A 23,456-nucleotide genomic window follows, 5' to 3' on the forward strand; every position below is an offset into this window, starting at 1 on the left:
GAAATGCATTTCTTTTTTGTCACTCTTTGTGGGTTTTTCAGGATTCTTGATGGGTTTCATCCCGTCACAAGTGACTCTCCATACACCCAAATCAACTGTCTCAATGTGGCAAGCCATTCTAGCTTTATAGTATGGGAAGTTAGTGCCGTCAAATTATGGAGGCCTAGCGGTATCTATCCCAACCACTCTACAATAGCGTCGGCTCAACGACGGTTAAGCCAAAAGTCCAAATATGAGCCAACCGGCTCTGATACCAATTGAAGGGGACCGTGACGCCTGAGAGGGGGGGGGTGAATTAGGCAACTTAAAAACTCTAACTCCAAACTATGGCCTCTTTTTCTACCTCTAGCAAAATCTATGCAAAAGATAATCTATCAAGATGTGCAACTATGGTTTTGCTAGTGTGTTGCTATCCCTACCACAAATGTAGTAAAGTAATCAATGTAAATACGGAAGCTAAAGAGCAAGGTAGAGATATGCAAACTCCCGTCGACGACTCCGGTATTTTTACCGAGGTATCGAGAAGCGCATAAGCTTTCCCCTAGTCCTCGTTAGAGCCCCTCGCAAGGAATCCCTCACAAGGGCCAAGCTCCCGGTCGGGTAACTCCGTGGATAGCCTCGGGCCTTCCCCACATGCAAGTGGGTCTCCGATGTGCCTCTCGGCAAGCCTCTCCCGGATGCTCCCTGCCGTCTTCACTATCAAGCTTCCAGCTGAAACGCCACGGGCCTTGTTCCCTCAGGTACACGGTGGCGGCCACACCACAAACGCGGTTGGTGTAATCTCGCAAACTTCAAGCCCCTCCGATGTACAACACTTGTGCTCGCAAGCACGGGGTGGCAAGAGGTATGCAAACCTCACTAAACACTAGGCAAACACCTAGAGCAAGCGCATAAGCGGTGGTCTAATCAACCTAAGCACTTCGCAAAGCACTTATGCTAATCACCTAATAAAACACTAAGCACTATGCATATGGAGATCACTCAAATGGTGTATCAACACTCTTGGTATGTTTCCTCAGCTCCACCCCACTCAAATGGCCGGTTGGGGGTTGTATTTGATGAGTACAGGCCCGATCTTCCGAGAGGTAGCCGGTAAGTTCGATTTGTGGAGATCTCGACGTTGGCGATCCGGCTTCAAATCAGACACGATTCGAACCCTGCAACCGTTACACCACCGCTCTGTTGGTTATCAACCAAGCACAACTTGATTGACCTCGCCAAGAAGGCTTTTCCTGCAAGCGAATCGAAGAGCACAAGCAAGAAGGTAAAACACACAATCTGAAATTGCAAATATGAATGACGCGAATATTAATAGAGGGTTCAAGAACTCGGTTCCAAAGGACTAATCGACACAGTGGAGGAGATCAAGAACGGGGGCCCTGGATCACTGTAAAAGGATTTGTCACCACAGTTACAATGAACGATTCAGTTTCTCGAGGGAAAACTAAACTCTAAACAAAACCCAATTGTGTAGCGGCGGCGGCGGCTGTGTTTATAGTCTAAGACTCGATCTAGAGTTGGGGACGGCCAGGGGTTGGGCGCCCACAACTTGGGCTTAAGGCCCGACACAATACATGGCCAAGTTGGCCCAAATAGGTGACGCAGCACCTTGCCGTGGTCACACAGAATGATCCACGGACCTTCTGGAGCTGGGACCAGATCCAAAACGACGGCATCGTCGTCCCCTTTCCAACGCATCCAAGAACGGCCCGTTTCGATGTCGTATGAGGAAGTTATGACCGAAACAGTGACAACGTGTCTGCTGAATCCGAGGACGACGTGGCAGCTGAGTTGGAAACGAATTGCAACTTGGGGAAGACCATGGCGTCGGTGTGTCCAGTGTGGTGATGTCCTCATCAGTATTTATAAGCCCCACTGAGAAAGTAGCCATTGGGGTCGAATTCCCGCGAAACTGCTACTGACCGGACGCGTCCGGTCGTCCCGACCATTGAGCCGGCAAAACACTAATCGGACGCTGGCTAGCGTCCGGTCGCCTGCCACCGGACACGTCCGGTCACAGATATGCCGCTCTGGAACCTTTCTGTACTCGATCGGACGCTACGTTCCTGCGTCCGGTCGGTTGCCGCCAGCGTCCGGTCCTCGCGTTCGGTCGCCTGTCTGTCGAGCCACCGGTCTAGCGTCCGATCGCGCTTCCAGCGTCCGGTCGCCTCTGCGAGCTCGTTTCTTCGCGATCTTGCGTACGGCTTGGTTCCTATCTTCATGCTTGGACTTTGCTTGATATCTTGGGTCTTTTCTTGTACTCCTAAGGTCTTGCTTAAGGTGTTGATCATCGGATCATCACGTCGCCTTCGTCCAAGTCACGGCTTGCACCCTGTTGGACTACAAAACAAACACTTGCAAATTCATTAGTCCAATTTGGTTGTGTTGGTCATCAAACACCAAAATCCAAAGTAAATGGGCTTAGGGTCCATTTTTCTTACACTCCCGATACATGTCTTGCATCTAATACAACGGTTGTAATTTAACATCAATCAAAACATCGCAAATTAATGTAAAGGAGAACCATTTGCATTACAACTAAAATAATACCTCACACTAAACATGGTAACATGCTTCTAACTAACTAATTAACCTTAACAATGATAAAATCGAACTAATATTTCCTCCAACCCCTAGCCCAAATATACTTATCCTCCAAACCCTAGCTACCATTCATAATCTTTGAATCCACCGTTCAAACGACAAATAAGAGCATCATTACCGTGACCGAGACCGAGGAGAAGCTTGGGGAAGGGAGGGAGGCGGGCAGGGAGGGCCGGGCGGCGGCAGGCTTCGGAGAGGTGGGAGGGGGACGGCGCGGGCGCTCTCACCTCTGTTCGACGTAAGGCAGAGGGAGGGAGGGAGGCTCGCAGCGTGACATTAAGTCGGCCCTTCCGCGCCGTGGGTGATGGCGCGGCACTGCCACGCCAAGATGGACGGCGCGGCAGCGCCTGCCACATCAGTCGGTCAGGGCCCGTGCCCCTGCCACGTCATCGCCTTTGCCGCACCGCCATGCATGGCGCGGCAGCATTGTTTGGCAGCGCCGTGGTAATAGGCGCGGCCAAAAGTGTTAGATTTGAAAATAAAAAAACAGTGTCAAATTTGGAAATAGATTAAAAAAAGTGTTAAAAAAAGGGGGTTTAGGGTTTATGGTCTAGGAGATTGTTCTCACTGGTATGAGCTCTGGCCCTTAAATGTTAAATAAGAGTTTTTCGATTCCAAGGTGTTGGTTCGCGTGACATGTTTTGTTGTTTTGCAGGTGTATGCCACTGGTCGCTGGAGGATCCATCAGCCAATGTATATGTTCCTCTGTCAATGCGAAACTATCATATGTCATCAAACGCACATGGCATATCATTTTTTTTCATATGGCCATTTTTTCCGGCCTGTATGAATCTTTTATTTCTTTTTTTCAACCTTCAGTAATCTTTTTTAACATGTCTTGAGATTACTAGGAAGTAAGAAGAACAATAACATGAGCTGGAAGCAAATTAACCGGTAGATATGCCATTAAGATTCAAGAACGTACTTTTACAAATATAATCACCAAAAGGGGAAGGATCTACACCAACCATGCTGGCAGTTTAATTTTGCCAATAACACACGATCACTTGGGACTTGCACGATTCATGAACTAATTAAACAAATTAAGCCCTTGTTTAGTTTCACTCCAACTTTCAAAAAGTTGCTATAGTACCTGTCACATCGAATGTTTGCGGCTCGTACATGGAGCATTAAATGTAGACGAAAAGAAAAACTAATTGCACAGTTTGGTGGGAAATTGCGAGTCGAACGTTTTGAGCCTAATTAGTCCATGTTTGAATACTATTTGCCAAATAAAAATGAACGTGCTATAGTAGCCCCGAAATCCAAATTCCTGGAACTAAACAAGGGCTAAAAACAGAGACAGACTCATGAACGAACAACTGAACAATCAATGCAATGCATCACATCTAGCAGCAGCCAGTGATCTGAATGCAGTGATGAATGCTCGATCAAGACAAAGCAGGGCAACTCACCTCATGATAAACCCCTAGTTGCCTACCAGCACCATCAATTGCTTATTAATGCAAAATACCACATAAGTATTGATGAGCCATCTCAAACATGTAATTGGGAAGCAAGAAGAACATAACAATCACTCAGAAAAGAAAATTAATTTCTCATTGATGATGTCATTAAGTTTACAAACAAAATCATACAAGCATACATATGACTATATGAGTCACCAAAGGCCTTGTTTGGATGTATTTATTTCAATCCACATGTGTTGAAGTAAAATTAAACTAAATTTCATTCTATTCCACTCTAACACATGTAGATTGAAGTGAATACGCATGCATAAGACAAGGCCAAGAGGGGAAGGATTTACGCCAACCATGCGGGGCACTGGCAGTATAGTTTTGCCGATAACACACGGTAACTCGGACTTGCACGATTCATGAACTAATCAAACAAAAACAGCGACTACTCATGAACGAACAAGCAAAGCATATCCAGCCCAGAATCCGATTCATGGTAAATCGTCAAGCCCGGGCGGGGAGCTCCATCTCCAGAAAGAGGCTGCGGATGAGGCGCAGGCTTTTCCCTGCCGTGGTTGGCCTCGGCATCTCCTTCTTCGTAGTCATGGCGACAGTGGCGGTGGGCGGAGGCACGGACCGCGGTGGTGTCGTCGGCGACGGAGACGGATTGATCACCCTGACCTGGTTCGGCGCGACGTGGACGGTGCTCTTGGGATCACCGCGTGGCCAGTTGGCGTCGTAGACAACCTCATAGCCTCCGTCGGTGGACGACGACACGATCGTGGCTTTGAGGCAGAGCACGAGGACCTGCCCCGTCTTCAGCGTCGCAGTCCTCGTGCGGACACGAACCACCGTGCCGGGCTTCAGATGCGCGGGGACGCCAGGAGTAGCTCCGCGCGCGGAACTGGCCGAAGATGGGGCGGACCGAGGCGGCGTCGGTGGCGGAGAGGCGGGGGTGCAGCGCGACGAAGCTTGAGGCCTGGGATGTGCCAACACGTCGACGACGGTGGAGCCTCGGGAATGGGCGTTGGTCGACGATGGGACCTCCCGATGCGGTGGACGAGGGCATGGACCCCGGACGGCGTCGCTCGAGCTGTGACGCGGCGGCGGCGATGCGGACGGCTTCTTGGCGACCGACCTCGTGGGCGCCAAGGGCTTGGACTTCCTGCGCTGGAGCTCGCGGCGGATCCTGCGCATCCCGGCGGAGGAGGAGCGCGGCGGCAGATACATCACCATGGTGGAGGAGGACTGTGGATGGATTGGATCGACGAGAAGCAGAGAGACTCGGTCGATTGCGGAAGGAAGGCGACGGCGAGAGAGCAGAGCAATTGCGTTGCGCGCCAGGAGAATGGAAGGGAAGGGGAGGTCGTGGGATTTAGGAAGCTGGGCTGGATCTCAGATCTGGCCCAGCCACGCGCTTTCGAGTCCGACCCGAAGTTGGATGGATGGACCAGTTATCGTGAGAGCCAAGTCGAAATCGAGCCCGGATTTTTTTTTTTTCCTCAGCCGTTGGGCTTTCTCGGCTGAGGGAGCCGCCGTCGCCGTCTCGGAGGAGCAGCGAGATACGGTCGGGAACGACCCAGAGGCTGGAACAAAACTGGGAATGAAATGTCTAAATGGAGTATGTGGGTTGGGTTATGCTGAATTTTAAAGGGTTAATTGAATACATGTCATTACAAATATCACGTTTCGAAGATATATCATTACTATTCATGATACCAGAAGCATGTCATTATAATTTTGTATATCTCCGAAGTATACCACTACTTACCCCCTCAACCTGTTTATCACAATTTCTGGACCAAATTGCCCTCATCTTCTTCCTCCCACCTCCCTCTCTCTCATAGGTGCCTGAGCAACTCCTGGATTGCCAGTACTCCGTATGTGCCTGAGCACCGGCTGCACGGAGGTCCATGTACGTGATGTACCTCGCTTATTAGCTATAGAGTAGCTAGCTCCATTATTGTAGAGTAGCTAGCTCCGCTGTGACCATCTAATTAGCGTGCGGCGTGCCGCAGGGACAAGCTAGAGTGCTCCATCCATTCGCAAGCCAGCAGTGCCGCGGATGTGCCATTGTGGCAGACCGGGAGCAGGAGGTGCGGGTCATGCACGGCAACAGTGGGCAGTGGCGGGGCTGACGAGCTGGGCAGCGAGAGCGCGATACTTGTGGGCTAATGAGCAGGGAGGTGCGCACTGCGCACAGATATTCACACACCCGGCCATGTCCAGCAGTGAACAGCTCGTACAAAATATGAGAGAGGGAGGTGGGAGGAAGAAGATGAGGGCAATTAATTTGGTCTAAATTGCGATACACATGTCAAAGGGGTAAGCAATGGTATATTATAGAGATATGCAAAATTATAATGGTACGTTTTCCATATCATGAAAAGTAATGGTATATCTCTGAAACGCAATATTTGTAACGGCATGTATCCAATTAACCCAATTTTAAATACTTTTTTAGTTGTTCTAACAGACATATACATCGAACATGGTGGAAATGCTGTTTTCTTCAAGATGTCTAAATGAACTGGCATCTTTTTTTTTTTTTTTGCAGGCCAAGAGAGTTTTGAAATCAGGGAGGGGAGGGGGCTTAACCTTTCCAAACCCCATGTTTTAGTTTTTTTTTTGTCAACTTTCAACTTCTCTTTACCTCTTCATATTGATTTTTTGAGATATTTCTGTAACTTTCATTTATGCTTCTCTCACTTACTCTGTTCTTTTTTAAGTAATTTAATTTAATGAATTTCTTAAATCCGTGTTAGCATAATATCAAAGCTTGCAAGACCACAGATCCACTTGAAAGAACAAATCAATATTTTTTGTGCAGCCAGTCGAGATTTGTTCACAGATATTGATGTCCCAAAATGTTAAAGTTAGGCTACGGAATCTAAAACTTTTTTAGAGTTGGACCATCGCCCCCATCTTTTAAATGCATTAAAAACACCAATATTCAATACAACGCACTAAATGAATTGTAGTCCATGTTAGCAATGGCAAGGGTTGTCGTTCCATTGTGCCATCTGCCATTGTGTTGTTGCTCTTAGCTACAACACTGTGTACACAAAAACTCCTGAATTTTTATTCGGAAATACCAATTCTCTAGTGAGTTGTTGCCGAAGATCATAATTCAAGATTCAAGGGATATATTCAGAGCAGAAGATCACAATTCAAGATTCAAGGGATGCATTCAGACTTCTGGGCTACCAGCCTACCACGCTTTCTTTTGACGGTCATTGCAGTTTATCGCCCTGTTCGCTTGGCTTATATAATCCGTAGTTTTTCAGCGAACGAATAGTATTTTTCTCTCACAACAAATCAGTCAACAGTATTTTGAGTCATGGCTTATCAGTCAAGCGAACAGGGTATATATATATGTACTAATGTACTATATACAGAACTATGGGTCTATGGCGCTTGTATCAAATCAAGAGCACCATGCCCTAAAACTGGCCCTCTTGAATAACGGCCACCACTATTTATTCTTCAAATTCATAAATGCACGTCAAAAGTTGATATCACCGAAATCCGGACGAACAATTTGTTTTTAAACTCAGCTGTGCCAAAATAGCATAGCCAGCCAAACAAGCTGTCAGTCTGTCACACTTCCGGCGAATAAACCTTTATCAAACACAGGGGAAGAGTCTCATTTCCATCAAAGGAACAAATCAAATAACGTCATACACCATCACAAATATTTCTGCTTCATTTGTCACAAAATCTGACATATCAGACAAGATAGTAGCAATATCAGCTAAATATTACACTAAAGTTTGATTGCGAGAACTGACTTGATTGATCACAAGCAAGGATCACAAGAATAAAAAAAAACAGAGATTGGCCTTGTTCGCTTCTCTTATAATCCGTCTTTTTCAGCTTATTTTTTTTCAGCCGGAACAGCTCACAACAAATCAGCTGGAACAGTGTTTTGGCTTGTTTTTCCAGCAAAACGAACGGGGCCATCACCAGACTACTCTCTGCACAAAGTGGTGACAAACGCTATGAAGACTAGCAGCAACTCACCTCTTGAGAAACCCCTACCAGCACCATCAACTTCTCATTGATGCAAAATATCACACAAGTAGTAACCATCTCAAACATATCTTGAGATAAATTGGGAAGCAAAAACATAAGAAAGCGCTCAAATAAATCAAGCAGTCCATGATGTCTTGAAGAACATACGTTTACAAATATATAATCTGAAGGACCGGAAACGGCGGGGGTGAATGGGAGCCTCAATTTCTTTCGAAATATTCGGCCATTGTACCTAAATCAAGCCCCAAAAGCAAACGCACGCAAGATCAATTTGTTCACAAGGCAACTAGTGGCTGAATACCTCCGGTGATGACCAAGAAGTACAGCGGAACAAACGAGAACCAACGAAAATGAGCATGCTGAGAAACGAGTTAAAACAGCCAACTCTGGACGGGGGCTGACTGTATGTGGATCAGACCCGGACTGTCTGCAGTTCGAACCCCGGACAGTCTGCAGTCCAACCCTGGACTGTCTGCCGTGCAAATCTGGAAAAACGACTGAGAAGAAACAGTTCTGGACTCGGTCGAAACTGGGAGTGCGGACTGTCTGGGCCAACAGGGGCGGACTGTCCGCGGCCTGAAGAACGCGCAGATGCCGAACTGAAACGAGCAGAGGCAAATCGAGCGATAGCAGGCAAGCGGCTCCAGGCAAGGGCGAACACCGCTCGGCAGAGCGGGATGGACGAGATGCTCGACGCCTGAGGCCTGCTGCTGAACACTCGGCCACTGGTGAGTGCTCCCTGCCTGCTGGTGGTGACTGGAGACAATTCCAGTGGCCTGAATTAAGACCTGGTGCACCACGATGTCAAGCACAGGGCAGAACAGGAGGGAGAGAGGCTAGCTGCCAGCCACGAGCACCCACAGCAAGCACCGCTCAAGTGAGCTCGCTTGGTGCCTAAGCACTTAGCGCTGGTAGTGCTGTCGCTGGGCTGCTGGACAGCTGCTCCTGCTTGATACAGTCACGAACACACTAATAGAGAAGAAGCAAGAACGAACCAAAGAAAAAGGAGCGACAAAAAATCTAACGAAAACCAAACTAAAACTCCATGAAACGCTCCCAAATTTTGCACAGATGCAATTCAACCTAGCACGAACCTATTCCCCAAAAATCATTGCATGGGATTGACCCAAACTCCGGAAAATTGAGATCGAACTCAAGAACAAAAAAGGAGAAAAAAATAGAAACACAGTGAACGAAAATCACAGCTTCGACCCGGAGGACAACCGGAGGATTCGGGCCTCCATTCCCAATTCAAAATCACAGATTTGTTACATAAATTTGAAATTTGTGGACCTCTCCCAACAAAACCTAAGCCGAGGGAAAAAACCTAGGGCAATGAGAAAATGAAAATGGGAAAATTGAGGGTGATGGGGGCACCCTCGTCCTATTTAACATGACTATTACACAATCTCAGATTTGCCCCTAGACTTTTTTTTTGTCAAACCACTGACCCGAGGGCGCTATGGTCCAACTATTCTTCAGTCAATCAGACGGCCCCGCTTCCTTCACAAATTTGCTTCGCCTTAACGCAACCTTCGTAATTCCGCAACGTACCGTTCCGTTCCTCCTCGGAACCTTCGCCTAGATTTTGAGGACAACCCCGTGAAACCAGCACCCGGTGGTTTTGAGGCTCAACCCACCAAACAGCATGCGAGTAGCGTACTCCATATGCGTCCCCCGCAACTCGACGCGTGTCACCTCCGTCCTCGACCGTTCGGCCGCTAAGTCTTCCAGAGCCTCCGCTCGACTTGCACGTCCGCTGTCTTGACTTGGTCAACACGGTCACTCCTCCATGTATACTCGCGCTTGTCGATGTCCCCAGATGTCAGCCACCGCGGCTGGTCCCTCGGTCCAAGTCTCACGTCCATCCTTCACCGCTCCCGGTCCATCGGCACGGCACGGCCCTACTTGATCTTCACCTCGCCGTCTACCGCCTCCGAGCTCCACACCTGCACACCACAAGCCAAGAGACATGTTGCACAACCCAACTCACGTCATGGTTAGTTCACAAACTCATCCAAGACGCGAATCACATTGACAATCAACCATCATAAATCCAAACCACAAGGGCACGTATCAACCTTGTGATCGCATAATCATATACAACCATACATATAAATCACCAAAAGGGGAAGGTTTTACACCAACCGTATGCTGACACTTTAGTTTTGCCGATAACACACGGTCACTTGGGACCACGATTCATGAACTAATCAAACAAAGACAGAGACTACTCATGAACGAACAAGCAATGAACTAATTACGCAGCAGCTAGTATCCGATTCCTGACAAGGGAGCCCGGGCCTGGCGCTCCATCTCCGGCAAGAGGCTGCGGATGAGGCGCACGCTCTTCCCCGCCGTGGTCGGCCTCGCCGCAGGCAGCGTATCCTTCTTCTGCGCGGCGGCCACAGTGGCGATGGGCGGAGGCAGGGACGGCGGTGGAGTCGTTGGAGACGGCGAGGTCTTGATCACCCTGACGTTGTGTCGCGCGACGCGGACTGTTCCCTTGGGATCGCCGGATGGCGGGTTGCCGTCGTACACGACCTCGTATCCTCCGTGGGTGGACGACACGACCGTGGCTTTGAGCCAGAGCACGAGAACCTGCCCCGTCTTCAGCGTCGTGGTCCTCGTGCGGACACCAACCACCGTACCAGGCCTCAGAAGCGTGGCGACGCCGAGAGTTGCTCGTTTCGCGGACCCGGTCGAAGAGGGGGCGGACCGACGAGGCGGCGGCGGTGGCGGAGAGGCGACGATGCAGCGCGACGAAACGCGAGCCCGGGACTGTGGTGATGCGTCGGTGACGATGGAGCCTCGGGAATGGGGGATGGTCGAAGGTGGGATCTCCTGGTGCGGTGGACAATGGCGTGGATCCCGGACGGCGTGGGTCGAACCCTGACGCGGAGGCGGCGGCGACGCGGACGGCTTCTTGGCGACCGACCTCGTGGGCGCCAAGGGCTTGGACCTCCTGCGCTGGAGCTCGCGGCGGATGCTCCGCATGCCAGAGGAAGAGGAGCGTGTCGGAAGATACATCACCATGGAGGGCAGAGGAGAGCTTCGGAAGGATTGGATCGACGAGGAGCAGAGAGAGTGTCGGTGGATTGCGGAGGGAAGGAGACGGCAAGGGAGCAGAGGAATTGGGCGCCAGGAGAAGGGAAGGGGAGGGCGTGGGATTTAAGCAGCTGGGCTGGATCTCAGATCTGGCCCAGCCACGACGCGCTTCGAGTCCGACCCGAAGTCGGATGGATGGGCCAGTTGTCGTGAGGGCCAAGTCGAAATCGAGGCCGGATTTTTTTCTACACCCGTTGGGCTTTCTCGGCTGGGATCCCATCTGCAAACTCTTCTAGTGGCCCATTAATTGTCCATCACGAACCATTCCAAATTCCAATCCTAGACCTTTGGTGTCTATTTTTAGCATTTCAGCATTTGCTAAAACAGATTAGACTAAAATCATTTTTGCACCAATATTTTGCTACAACTGATTAGAACTAAAACAGAAGCATCAATCCATTTGTGGCAAAGTAATACCATAATCCACAAATGCAGTAATATTGTTGATAGGATTTACTGATTGCAGCAACGCCACAATTCGATTTGATTGATCACAACAAAAGCAGATATATCAGTCAGTTTATTGAATCTCTCGGCAACACTACACCACACTTCCAATGGCCTAACGCAAAATGTGTGAAAAGCGAGAAGAATATTGGAATGGCTTGGACAGATTAAGCAGTTAATGGTGTCAGACACATGATCCGTCGACGCCTCATCGCTGACGGCCGGAACTGGGAGGCGAACGGCGATGGAAACGGACCGAAATTGCGCGCGAGGTAACTTTAGCAGCTCATTTGCAGATTGGGCTGGCGTCAGATAGTTTCAGCCTTTCAGGCCGTTGGACTTGGTCGCTTGGGGATCCATCTGGGCATCTGGCTCTATTCAGCCAAGCTGTTCTTAACAAATGAACTTAAACTTCTTCCTTCAATTATAAAACATCGAATCGCTAACTCAATAGATATGTATCCGTAAAATAAGGATCAAGTCAACAAGAACAATCAGCAACTCCCATACGCAACCGATTTATCAATCCGATCGGTTAATCCTCCTCTTTTGTTAACTGTCGATCTCCTGCATAAAGACCATCAACTTACTCACCCACTATACTACCAGTTCTCTTTCATCAGGTGTTCAAGACAGCATACGCTATGAAATGCACTGTATCTCAAAATCACTGACTTTTGTTAACTACCGATCTACTGCACACACACTATCAACTTACCCACTATACTACCAGTTCTCTTTCAACAGGTGTTCAAGCCAGAATATCCTATGAAATGCAGTGTCTTCAAATCACTGAGTTTTGTCATGATGCTTCAAAGTCCTGATTATCTGCCTCAAGAACTGCTTTTCACCACGGTATCTGTTTAAACAGGGTACAGTAGAATGATTATCACAAGTAAAAAAAATAGAGCAAACGCATATTTATGCAGTCATCTGGTGCTTACATCTCAAATGACGCGATGCTCAGGCACATGATGCCAACCGCTATGTGAATGGGAACAGTCTGCTTGAACCTCGTTTTGTTCAAGAAAACCCTCTCAGAGAAAACAGTGGTCAGACCAGAAATGAGTAAAATGCCCCAGCCTGCTGGCATACAGCGCCGGAAAGAGAATGAGCCCTGTAAACAATATCATCAGGTATTAACTTCCATTTAAGAACAGAACCTGAAAGATCCCAATGTGAAATATGAACAAAATTATACCTTGAAATAATCTTTTATGAATATTGCAGAATACGTTATTCGTAGCAACATATCTTTACAGACAGTCAAGGCACAAATCAAGTTATGCAGGGAAAAAAATGCATTCAAGAAAAATTAGAATCGTAGACTGGACAGTGGTTAATCAAAGGATACTAATGGAATTAGCAGCAATCAACCCAACAGCTCCAGAAGATTTAATAAGAACAACATTTAGAATGATGTAAATCACCGAGAACAGAAGCAACATATCATTTGACTGCTTAAGCTGGTTTTCATTTGCAACAGCATGAAGAAAAGCTTCAGAAGTGCCTGAAATTACAAATGAACATAATCAGCACAGTTCCATCTGTACTGGAACCACTTACTAGCATTTATGATAATCTATGTTAAGATAAGATTACCCAGTACTCAACTATACAAATGCATAAAATAAGCTAAGTTAAACATTTGTAACAGCAACTTTGCAGCCTAGTAATTGCTATCATATCGAGCAGGGACCACATAGATCATTAAACTGATGTCTGTATACTCTGCTATATGCATCAAAACTGAGACAAAAACAACATAAGTAGAGGCAACTATAAACTGTTAGGCCAAAGTAGAAAAGAAATATACATTAACTAACTTTAAGAAAAATATAGTACAATCATGAAATAATCACAAAGTGGATGTAATGAATACAAACCATTCATCGCTAAACTGATGATATATAAACAATAGTAACGAAGAATAACTGGAGCCTCTCCATCACTGTGTCTTTCCCCATAGAGTAGTTTTAGAAGGGTATATGAATAACTTGGACCAAATGAAATGATCACCAAACCTGCGCAGTTAGAGAATGACTATATTCACTGATTGTGAAGTTCTTGAATGAACAAGGACAAGGAAGTTGAGTTCTTGAATGAACAAGGACAAGGAAGTTGATAGCAACTAAAAGCTATTCTTAAGAAGAACACAAGCAATCCAATCGACTGATTCTTAAACGAGATAAGGTGTGTGAGTAGATTAATGCTGGAATGCAAGCATAACGGTGTCAAAAAAATGTACCTATTAGCATAATAAGCTTTAGAGCCCCAAGCAAAGAGTCTTCAATATTGGATATATTTCGGGGACTCTCGCCTGTTGATAAATGTCATACAGGTAAATATAAATCAAAAGATATGATAACAGTATAGTATCCCAGTATTTTTTGTTAACATTAAATTGATGCTTAGTAGGCAAAATATTATATATATGGCCTTCTCCAGATATAATAGCCCATACCAATAATGTGAGTGCAAAGTTCAATCAGGCCAAAAACTTGAGGTAAAACAATAGTTAGCTCAAAGTTCAAGTGTACAAGAAAGAACCTGCCAATCGGGCAAAGGTGGCATATGAACTCTCCTCAAATGGCAAGAAAACTATCCTAACAACCAAACTCCCTGCAGAAATGAAATGAATACATATATTAATTTCATCTACTACAATACTAGCAGACAAAAGTAACTGAAAAAAGATTCTTCTTATGCTTACCTAATCTATCCACAATGCCATACGCGGCCTGGTTGTACGGAGTATCAAATGACACAAGAACAAATTTCTCGCCTTCTTGGAGTATCAACTTCCTGAAAGCCTGGCCTGTAAACAACATGCACATGTGCAATAACTGTTTATCGTAGTCCATCAGGTTTGATAACCTGACAATAGGCATGTTTGGCATCGATGAGCAAATGGAACTGAACTTAGTGAGAAATCAAACCTATTAATAATACAAAATACAAAAAAATATGCAAAAACAATTTGACAACTAACCTTAACGGAAAAAGATCTGAAGGTTTAGTATCGGTAAACATAAGAAAATATGACGAATACCCAAAGAAAATGCAGGCCCCATAGACAACCTGGGACAAAGAAACTAGAACCAGCTTGTCCTGCAAGAAAATGAATTGTTATTTTAGTCTTGTATTCATCAATAAAAACAATAAGAAAAGAAGAGTTTTTTTTCTAAGACTTAAGGTAGTTCATAACATGAGTAAAATTTTAAGCTAAAAGAAAAGGAGTAAATTAGGCAACTAACAACAATAGAGATTCAATAAAGTAAATGGCTAATGATTATTACCACTTTAATATGTCCTTTTATGAGGATGAAAGTTGTTAAACAACGGAAGAGTGTAGCTGTCGGTTCAACGTACACTCTTATATTATAGTATTTCTTTTTCTGGGAAATAATGTATAATGGTTCTGCCAGTAACTCCAGAATACAAGCAAATCCTATTATTTGAAAAAGAAAAAAAAATGTTAGCTCTTAGCATATGGGAGTGTCAGAATACAAGGTCTAACAGCATGTGACGTGCAAGGGCAAGGTCTGAGATTTTCATGCAGCTATTTGTGTCATCCCGATCCCGAAGTAGATGCTTAGCTAAAAGGACAAATGTGCATATTGATTATTTCCTTTTAGTTTAGAAAGGGAGCATGGGGTAGACTCATTACAATTAGAAATGAGCATCTCCCTAGCACATACAGGTGCCTGGTCCAGTGGTCCCTCCAGACCACACGGTGCACCATATGCTTAGCGAAATTAGCAAGCCCATGAACTACTCGATTACACTATCTTAACATGACGCATCACACCCAGAAGAAGGCACATCAAACTACCAAAGCATTTGTTTCATTGACAAGAATGTATATCTTCTGTTTGCATGTGCAGAACTGACACCACTGTCGAATAATCTGATTCTAAATGTCAAATCCCTTCTGTACTCAGTGGTTCATCCTATTAGTTTGCCGAGCTGACCCAACAATAAACTAACAAGATCATTGGCACAAGATAAATCCTCAAAGGAATATCGAGTATCAACTATCATGTTCAGTATGAATGAACATAGAGAAGTGGAAAGAACAGCCTGTAAGATAAAGTTAGTGCATGCAAGATGTCATACCGATGATCAATACAGCTTTTGCATAGGGGTCAGATAGCTTCACTTTCTTTAAACTCAACACAAGTATGCTGCCAATGGAAGTAATTAAGATGGACATTGGAATTACCATCCAAGCTACCATTAGTATCGCTTCGTCAGTCAACACATCACTGTAACAAACATATAAAGCCGTCACTTTAAAAGGCCATTCCAAGGCAACAAGGATTAGAAAGAACTACAAGCACAGAGTAAGGTGTAATCAAATTCATGCAGTATAGAACTGACCAACTTCAGTACTGTATAGAAACTACTGAGCAGATGGAATGCCCACGTTTGTACAATTTTAAAATCTAGGAATAACATTTAATCTGCTGCAGCCACAAGTCTTGTAATCCTGCTATCTTGTGACTGCTTTATCTTAGGTAATAATATAATATATGAGATTTACTGCTCTTTGGTTGGAGATGGATATGAAAAGTATGAAGCCACAATTTTGTGCTCTTTGGTTGGATATTGGGGAATAAGGGAAGAAATAAGAATTAGAATAGAGTCTTTACCCAATTTTATAGACTGCCTTACTCCTACGTAAGTTTGTGTCGCACTTGTGAAACTAACTTTTCCCTTTCTCCAAAGGACATACTACGGACAGCTCATTTGCCCTGATTCGCTTCTCTCATCTCCCCTTTTCTTCACTCCTAAAAATACCCTAACAAAGAAGATAACCATTTCTCTGAGATTTTTTCATATTCTCTCCATCCAAAAAACAGAAAAGACATCATACCAAATAGGAGCAACAATCAGGTGGTCATACCAACTTTCTTTCATATTAAGTGGTTTTTTCTGGCAAGCGAAATTCTTAGAGTCAGTATGGTCTATGCATCGTACATAATAGTACTGCTCCGAAATCACAATACATAGATATGCCTCAGAATTGAACATAAATAGATGAGCCTCACAATTGAGCCTAAATTGGTTCGTGACATATATAGATTTATTTTAATACCTCTGGGAATCATTACGCAAACATGCTCGTCGAAACCCCTCTCGGCTTAAAAATAAGATGCAGTTCATAAATAGAGGAAGCTGCAATGCGAATGCCTGCCAAATGAACAAGAAATAAATAAGTAAACATTTCTATCATATACCATGAATAAACAGAAGCATCCATTTACGTAGAAGTGCCACTGGTTAAGACATCTATATGGCATTTCTATTACATAATATTAATAAACAGAAGCATACATTTACATATAAACTCATAAAGTGTCATTGGTTGAAAAAATCTATAAGGACATGGCATTCTAGGTGTTCTGAATCATTGACATCTTGCTACTGGATTTCATGAAGAAAACAGCATAACTTACCTTAAACCACCCAAGTAAGACATGATAATACCTAAACACTGATCCCACACATGGATAGAACTACAAAGTCTCTAACCCTGAACTAGATCATCACCAAAAGCCAAAGAATATACGTCTGAGAATAAAATGATACCTAACCACAAAGGCGTGCACAAAATTCTAATTTCTAAGGTCCACATGAGAACTACGAGCACCCAATTCTACCATCACGCTGTAAAAGTAACTCCAGTGGATTTCACAATGCAAACGCTCGCTTCCGGAGGCAACGGAAATCGTAACCCATTACACTGCAGTAAAAGAATGAACAAAGCAGAGAAGAGATCCACACCGACACCGCGCCATCGTCCGCGCCGAGCTGGCGCACGAACCAGATGTTGAACACGAACGGGATAACCCTCGAGAGGAACTGAGCCGCTGGCACAGACAGAGAAAGCACACCGAGTATTAGATCCCCAAAGCCTCAGCATCCGCCGGTCAATAACCACCCGGAGATCGAGCGATCAAATCAAATTAGGGCCCCGTTCGCTTCTCTTATAATCCGATTTTTTCAGCGAAGCAAACGGGGCCTAAGTGTGTGGGAGCATGTGGGAGCAGAGCGCGAGGCGCACTAACCGAAGTTGTACTTAAAGACGCCCATCACGGCGGCTCCGGCAGCCGCTGCAGGGGGCGCCGCGGCGGCAGCCGCCCCTGCTCCAGCGAGAAGTGCCGCGTCATCCATCGCGGCTGCTTAAAAAGTGGCGCCTCGGCCGGCCGGTGTTTCGCGCGGACGGAGGAGTCGACCCCAGCGGCGGCAGGAAGTGGAGGGCGGCGGCGAGGCCGGCGGATGCGGCAAAACAGAAACCGGGAGATCGGGCAGGGGCAGCGTCGCGTGTCAGCTTGGCCTCGGGCCTGGATCCCCTAAAATGCGATCCGGTCCGTTCGATCTTGAGAGTCTTTGACTCTTCGTGCAGGGGCATTAAGGTAATACTGATAGCTTGATTAACGATGTAAATCTGTACAATTTGTGAAATTCACTTTTTTCCAACATGATTGAGTTGATGTAATCTATGTCCATTTAAAAAATCAGATAAGAAAAATGCAAATTTCATTTTATTCCTTGCACAAAATGATGTACGACCTCCATATATCTCTCCTATACTTTATACAATAAAATACTCTCTCCGTTTTAAATTTTCAGAACAACATATAATTTGGAACCAGAGAAATAGGTACCATTTTCTTAGTTACTAAGCATTGGCATAATGAAAAGTAGTGTGTCCGAAGTCAGCTTGCTCGGCAGCACTGCTAGCTGCACCCGCATGGCTGCGACTGCTGCGAGTAGTGCAGCCGAGCAGCCCCAATATGAAAATTATGAAATTGACATACCTAGCTGGCTAGCTTCATGTTTTTAATTAAAAAGCGGCCTGTTCGTCCTGGCCGGTGATGTCCCACACTTCTCCATCTTGTGGACCACGGCCTTGGTCTTCCTTGACAACATCCAGCTTGTTCGTTTGTTGGTTTCAGCCAGGGCTTATCAGCCAGCCAACAATATTTTCTTCTCACAATAAACCAGCATCAGCTGGGCTTATCAGTCCAGAAATCAACCAGCGAACAGCTCATCATCTTGTCCATGATGGACAGCAGCATCATGGTTATGATCAGGAATTTCGTCTTCATCTTCTTCTGTTAGCCTGGATTTGAAAGGGGCTAGAGTAGTTGTCGCATCACTACAATATATGATACTCCACTTCAATTCATAATTCACTTTTGTTTTATTCTAAATAAAACTTCTCTAATATTGACTACATTTATAAAAAAAAATACATCAAAATCTACTATATCAATAGTTTTATTAGGTTCTCTATGAAATATATCTTGATAATATATTTTTGCAAAAATTTGGTTAAATTAAAAGAATTTTGTTAGGACAAAGTTAAAGTAAAAGTGTAAATTGGAAGGAAAGTAGGTAGTTCTCTCTCTCTCTCTCTCGATTTTTTCCATGTGTGCCAGAGAGCTTATCAAAATTTCAAAATTCTATCTGCCAGTGCTCAATCATCCACCGTACGTCACTATGTGATCACAAATCATAAACTCGTAACACTGAAATTTTACCTATACTGCATGCCGGCGCCTGCGCTGCTTCAGCTTCAGATAAATTGGACTACCAGAAGCCCTCTTCTACGTTTCCAGCTTACTTTTCTAACTGTACTCTACTTCCCTCCGCCCCAAGATAGATGATACTTAACTATGAGTGCCTAGATTCATAGGTCATCTATTTTGGAACGGAGAGAGTATGTTGCAGCATAGATTGCTTGGTGTCGGCTGTTAAATGTTGTCAGATACTTGGATTGCTCCATGGTTGCCATGTCAAGCACACAGGAGAGTGACGATTATCAGGCATTCAGGCGAACAGGCCACTTCGTTTCACATCTCTGAACGCAGAACTTTTGCATGATTACCCTCACTAACAATGTGTTGCCAGTCCTAGCCGTATTCAGAGATAACACAGCGCCAGTAGGTTGCCAGGGTACACTTCCATCTGTTAACTTTTTCTTATATCATACCCGCATGTAGTTAGAAACAGGAAAAATAAGTCAGAAACCCTGATCTCGAATAGGCATAGCCATGATAAATTGAACAAATGGAAACTACATTATAGTCAATTGCATGTAAACCAAAACAATGATCTTCAGTACCAGATCGACGTAACATATAGTCAAGTCTCAAATAACAAGCCAGTCTAATTCGCACAGGAAGTCTCCATATGGCTTCAAAGAAGCATAATAACCATTTGAGATTATTACAGCAGCTTCATGGCACAGTTACGAAGCTATACTCATATCAAAACAATAAGCAACCAGGGACACAAGCATGATTCATTTCATTCGACTAGACCCACAATAGAGCATATCAGCCCACCTAACACGGATCATCCACGGTAAAAACGATAAATTAGAGTCACCATCACCCTGTGAACAAGCTCACAGAGATCTAGCAATATCTATTCAGAAACCTACATGGGAAAAGTCGAGAACAATAAAGGAAGTTCCAATTTCGACAGGAATAGGCTAAATCACACCCTGTTTCATGCAAGAGCATCCTATTCACGAATAAAAATCAGCTTGCCATACTGATAAATATTGCACTTCACCGAAGGATAATCCTCTAAAATGCCAACGATTTTCATGCATGCACTGTCACTTGATGAGACCTTTCTGGAAAATCCCAGAGTCACCCTTTCAAGCACGGTTGCACATCTCAAGAGTACTTTCAATAAATCAACTTCGTGATCTTGTCCTCTAAAGAGATAGATTTCCACCTCTTTAAGATCAATCAAGGAGATACTCTGACTTCTCCAATCAGGCTGATCACAACGGCAATTTGCATAGCAGGAGTCTCCCCTCTAAAGAATATTGAAGTAAAATGTGTCAGTGATGATTCGTACTTAGGGCACGGCCTCGAGCATTTTGATATAGAAATTTGTTCAGAATGATCATATCTTTTTTTTTTCGAACCAGGGATCTCCCCATTTCCATTGCCATGAACGGAAATACAAGAATGATCATATCTGCAAAACAAAATCAATACTTACGATAAATTCATCTAGCGTCACCTTAAGCCTTTGTATAGAAGTACAAAGGCCAAGAAGATGGAGGACGATTGCTCCATAAACATGCCCTTGTTGTATGAGATCCAGCTCCAAAACAGAATAGTCAGTAACTTGAAATCGGTATATCTCTTGCTCGAAGGTCTTGGATACATCTCCCGACAAAACCTATACAGAAAATTGGAAAGCATGCAGTGAAAAAAAAAACAAAAAATAGTTTAGTTCAGTGCAGCAATAGAAACAAGCAGGAGAGCAGACGCACATTGGTCTCTAAGCTCAGTGAAAGGACACCAACACGAGGGCAGTGCTGTGACTGCAAAGAAACGCTTTAGCTGTCCATGTCGTTGGCCAGCTGAGTGTGCTCAAAGGTCAGGCTCCACATGCGCCATATGACACCAAACCTCTAAGTTAGGGCCTTGCACTCGCACTTCCATGTCAGATCCTCCACCGCTGGCGCCGCGAACACCACATTGCAATCATTGTCGATACCGCGATGGGCATCCATATACAACCTCTTAAGCGCAGGGGCCACGATTTAAAGCTGCGCGATATTGAAGTTGGCCTGAACACTAAACTCTTCGAGCGATGGTGACCTGACCACTTGAGTCGGAATCCCAGAGAGTCAACAACCGTGTGTTACGTCAATACATGATTTTTTTTCACAAAAGGATTAAGATCCAACAATCTCTGTTTTTGTTTTTTTTTTCTTCCGGTCCTACATATCACAGATCACAATTTTCTTTTTTCTATAGAAAGATAAATCACGGATCCGCCGCGGCCGCCGCCACTGCCATGGCTGACGCGCGCGCGGGCGCCGCCAGGGGGAGCTCGCCGGTGGTCAGAAAGAGAGGTGGAGAGAGATAATAAAAAATCCATGTTTTTTTTTTCTAAAACACGTGTGTCTGATTCCAAAAGGGAATCAAAAGCTTCCGCAGGCAACGTCGCTGAGGTCGATGCGGCCGTTCTCCAGGTCGAGGCTTTCGAGCGCCGGGAAGCCTCCTGCGGGCGGCAACGTGAAGCCAACAAAGTACAGATCCAGCTTGATGGAGGTTGTGCGGTCGAAGCAGGGCAGCTGTACAGGGCTGCGTAGTATGCCCCCGGTGACGTGGAAGGCGAGCTCTGCCGGCGCCAGCGCGGCTGCTGCGCCGAGCAACGAGGAGACGAGGGCCGGCTCGAGCTCGTGGTGGTTGAAGAAGTGGATATCGAGGAGCGACGGCGCGGGACGGTCGACCAGGGCGAGCGCGGCGTCGAGTGGGCCGGGCGCGATGCGGTGGAAGGTGAACGCGGGGAGGTGGGCCCAGAGCCCGCGCCACCGGCGCGCGAGCAGGCCCGTGTGCGCGGCGGCGCGGGCGCAGCCGAGGCGGGCGAGGATCTTGAGGAGGATGTCGTCGGTGAGGGCGCTGATGCGGTCCTCCTCGCCGTCCGGGAGGATGCCCCCAAGGCCCGTGGAGTGTGGGAGAAGGCCCCCGCGGCAGCATTCCGTATCAAGCTGGTCTTCGCGGCAGAAGCGGCACGCGACACCCGCCGCCATATCTCGTGTGGTGGGGCAGTCCGGCGGCGGCGGGTGGATCGGGCGTGGGGATAGGGAGGGTTTTGGCCGTTTGGGAGAGGAGCCGATATGCAAACGGGGATCATCATCATCAGTAGAAAAAGGATCTGGGAACGGCCAGGCCATCCGTCGCCGGAAGCTCAACGGGCGGGCGAAATTATGGGAGACGTGGGAATCCGGTCCTCGGTTCCTGTGCTGTGCGGGGAAATGGGAAGCACGGACAACGGAGAAGGGCGGAGAAAATTTTACTATACCCTTTTTCACTTTGACAACCCAGTAAAAATGACAAAGGTACTGGGAGCAATTTTGTTACAGTGAACTGGAAGTAAAATGACAAAATACTAATATTTGGCTTTTTAATATTCAAAATTTATTCTGAATTAGTTAATTTTTTTCTCAATGCATCTCCGTCCCTATCTCTTCTTTTCTCATTTTCTGTGTATTACATATTTTGTTCTCCTCCTTAAGAGCACCAGTGTCTCCGATGCTGAGGCGCCAGTGTTTAGTTAAGGGAAAGTTAGAAATTTGGTTACCGTAGTATTTTCGTTTTTATTTGATAAATAGTGTTTAATTGTGGATTAATTAGGCTTAAAACGTTCGTCTCGTAATTTTCAACTAAACTGTGCAATTAGTTTTTTTTTGTCTACATTTAATGCTCCATATACATATCACAAGATTCGATGTGATAGCTACTGTAACACTTTTTTGGAATTGGGGGTGGCAACTAAACACGCTCATTCTTTGCCCACAAATGTGTATTCGATGTCTAGACGTGTGTTTGAACAATGTAAGATCCAAAACATTTGTTGGGAAAGTGAGTGATATAATTTTTTCAATCTTCAAGCCTCAATGCTTCCTCAAGTGTTGGTGACTAAAAAATTGAACGAGATACAGCTGTTGCAGTGTTGAAAACAATGCTCGGACGTTCTCTCTTGACCGAAGCATTGGTTTTTTGCATGCTACATGTGTTTTTATTCTAGTGTCCAAACTTAAAAGGCATGGGACAGAGGGAGTATGAACATACTGAAAGCAGATTTAAACTTTGACAACGGAGTAAAATTTGCCAATTCCAAGTTTATTATATTTTGTTGAAGGGGAAAAAAAAGAAAGGAAGCAAGCCATGGCCAACATTTTGTTAAAGTGAAACACGCTGAAGTTTTTTAACAGAGCCAACAAGCTATAAAACGGCAAATGAAATATACTTAGGCCAGTTCAATAGGGATTTTCATGTCGTTGTTTTCAAGACT

At 45.4% G+C, this 23,456-nt stretch overlaps 2 protein-coding genes and 1 pseudogene across 3 annotated transcripts; all 3 read right to left on the reverse strand.

Annotated features, from left to right (window-relative positions):
• Positions 1–4,526: 4,526 nt before the first annotated feature.
• On the reverse strand, positions 4,527–5,258 carry LOC136544344 (uncharacterized). The gene has a single exon (XM_066536542.1). It carries the CDS (start codon positions 5,256–5,258, stop codon positions 4,527–4,529), a length of 732 nt encoding a protein of 243 aa, XP_066392639.1.
• A 6,446-nt stretch (positions 5,259–11,704) lies between these two features.
• LOC136546776 (uncharacterized) lies at positions 11,705–17,954 on the reverse strand. 2 transcript variants are annotated; one of them, XM_066538753.1, is made up of 14 exons: positions 17,687–17,954; positions 17,403–17,488; positions 16,714–16,808; positions 15,732–15,880; positions 14,912–15,063; positions 14,605–14,723; positions 14,326–14,489; positions 14,163–14,234; positions 13,861–13,932; positions 13,499–13,636; positions 12,967–13,122; positions 12,814–12,866; positions 12,557–12,729; positions 11,706–12,471 (listed from the first exon to the last, which is right to left on the reverse strand). In XM_066538753.1, exons 1-14 carry the CDS (start codon positions 17,790–17,792, stop codon positions 12,402–12,404), a joined length of 1,605 nt encoding a protein of 534 aa, XP_066394850.1. In that variant the 5' UTR covers positions 17,793–17,954; the 3' UTR covers positions 11,706–12,401. The 2 variants fall into 2 exon arrangements, with proteins under 2 accessions (XP_066394851.1, XP_066394850.1); XM_066538754.1 differs by lacking the exon at positions 14,912–15,063 and having other exon boundaries at positions 11,705–12,471; positions 15,838–15,880.
• Positions 17,955–20,153: 2,199 nt separating this feature from the next.
• LOC136544345 (uncharacterized) lies at positions 20,154–22,335 on the reverse strand (annotated as a pseudogene).
• Positions 22,336–23,456: the final 1,121 nt, after the last annotated feature.

This window comes from Miscanthus floridulus, chromosome 3 (genome assembly GCF_019320115.1).
Source record: "Miscanthus floridulus cultivar M001 chromosome 3, ASM1932011v1, whole genome shotgun sequence".
In the NCBI taxonomy this organism is placed as follows: domain Eukaryota; kingdom Viridiplantae; phylum Streptophyta; class Magnoliopsida; order Poales; family Poaceae; genus Miscanthus; species Miscanthus floridulus.

Bases quoted from the DNA above. Each gene is read 5' to 3' on its own strand.
- LOC136546776 (XM_066538753.1), bottom strand. From the start codon at position 17,792: ATGGATGACGCGGCACTTCTCGCTGGAGCAGGGGCGGCTGCCGCCGCG. The intron at 17,489-17,686 runs GTTAGTGCGCCT...TGTCTGTGCCAG, and splicing joins CGTCTTTAAGTACAACTTCG to CGGCTCAGTTCCTCTCGAGG. The intron at 15,064-15,731 runs GTATGACATCTT...TTCAAATAATAG, and splicing joins AAAAGCTGTATTGATCATCG to GATTTGCTTGTATTCTGGAG.
- LOC136544344 (XM_066536542.1), bottom strand. From the start codon at position 5,258: ATGGTGATGTATCTGCCGCCGCGCTCCTCCTCCGCCGGGATGCGCAGG.